The following is a 352-nucleotide window of genomic DNA, read 5'->3' on the forward strand; positions in this document are numbered from 1 at the left end:
GTGCTGCTGCTGCTGCTGCTGTTGCTGCTGTTGCTGCTGTTGCTGTTGCTGCTGGTCCCCAGCGCTACCTCTTCTGCTGCTGCTAGGAAGCAGGGCAGGCGGGCTTCTGTTTGAGGGAGCAGCAAATGCTGCTGCAGCACGAACAAAGGGATCGGAGATGTCAGCAGCAGCAGCAGCAGCAGCAGCAGCAGCAGCAGCACCACCCCTCTGCTGCTGCCCAGGCAGCAGCCAGGAGTTGTGCGGCATTGGGTCCTGCTGCTGCTGCAATTGCTGCAGTTGCTGCAGTTGCTGCTGCTGCTGTTGTTGCTGCTGTCTTACTGGCGTTTGCTGCCATCGGTACTGTTGCTGCTGC

At 60.2% G+C, this 352-nt stretch overlaps 1 protein-coding gene across 1 annotated transcript in view; it reads right to left on the reverse strand.

The window, feature by feature from the left end:
- The window catches only part of EMH_0014300 (uncharacterized protein), a gene marked incomplete at both ends in the record, with an annotated part of 8,173 nt that overhangs the window by 1,452 nt on the left and 6,369 nt on the right, over positions 1-352 (reverse strand). Inside the window, one exon of the mRNA XM_013500054.1 lies at positions 1-350. Coding sequence (XP_013355508.1) covers positions 1-350 — 350 coding nt within the window. The remainder of the gene's footprint in view (positions 351-352) is intronic.

The sequence above is a fragment of the Eimeria mitis genome, genomic scaffold (genome assembly GCF_000499745.2).
Source record: "Eimeria mitis Houghton genomic scaffold, Emh_scaff497, whole genome shotgun sequence".
Classification (NCBI taxonomy): Eukaryota; Apicomplexa; class Conoidasida; order Eucoccidiorida; family Eimeriidae; genus Eimeria; species Eimeria mitis.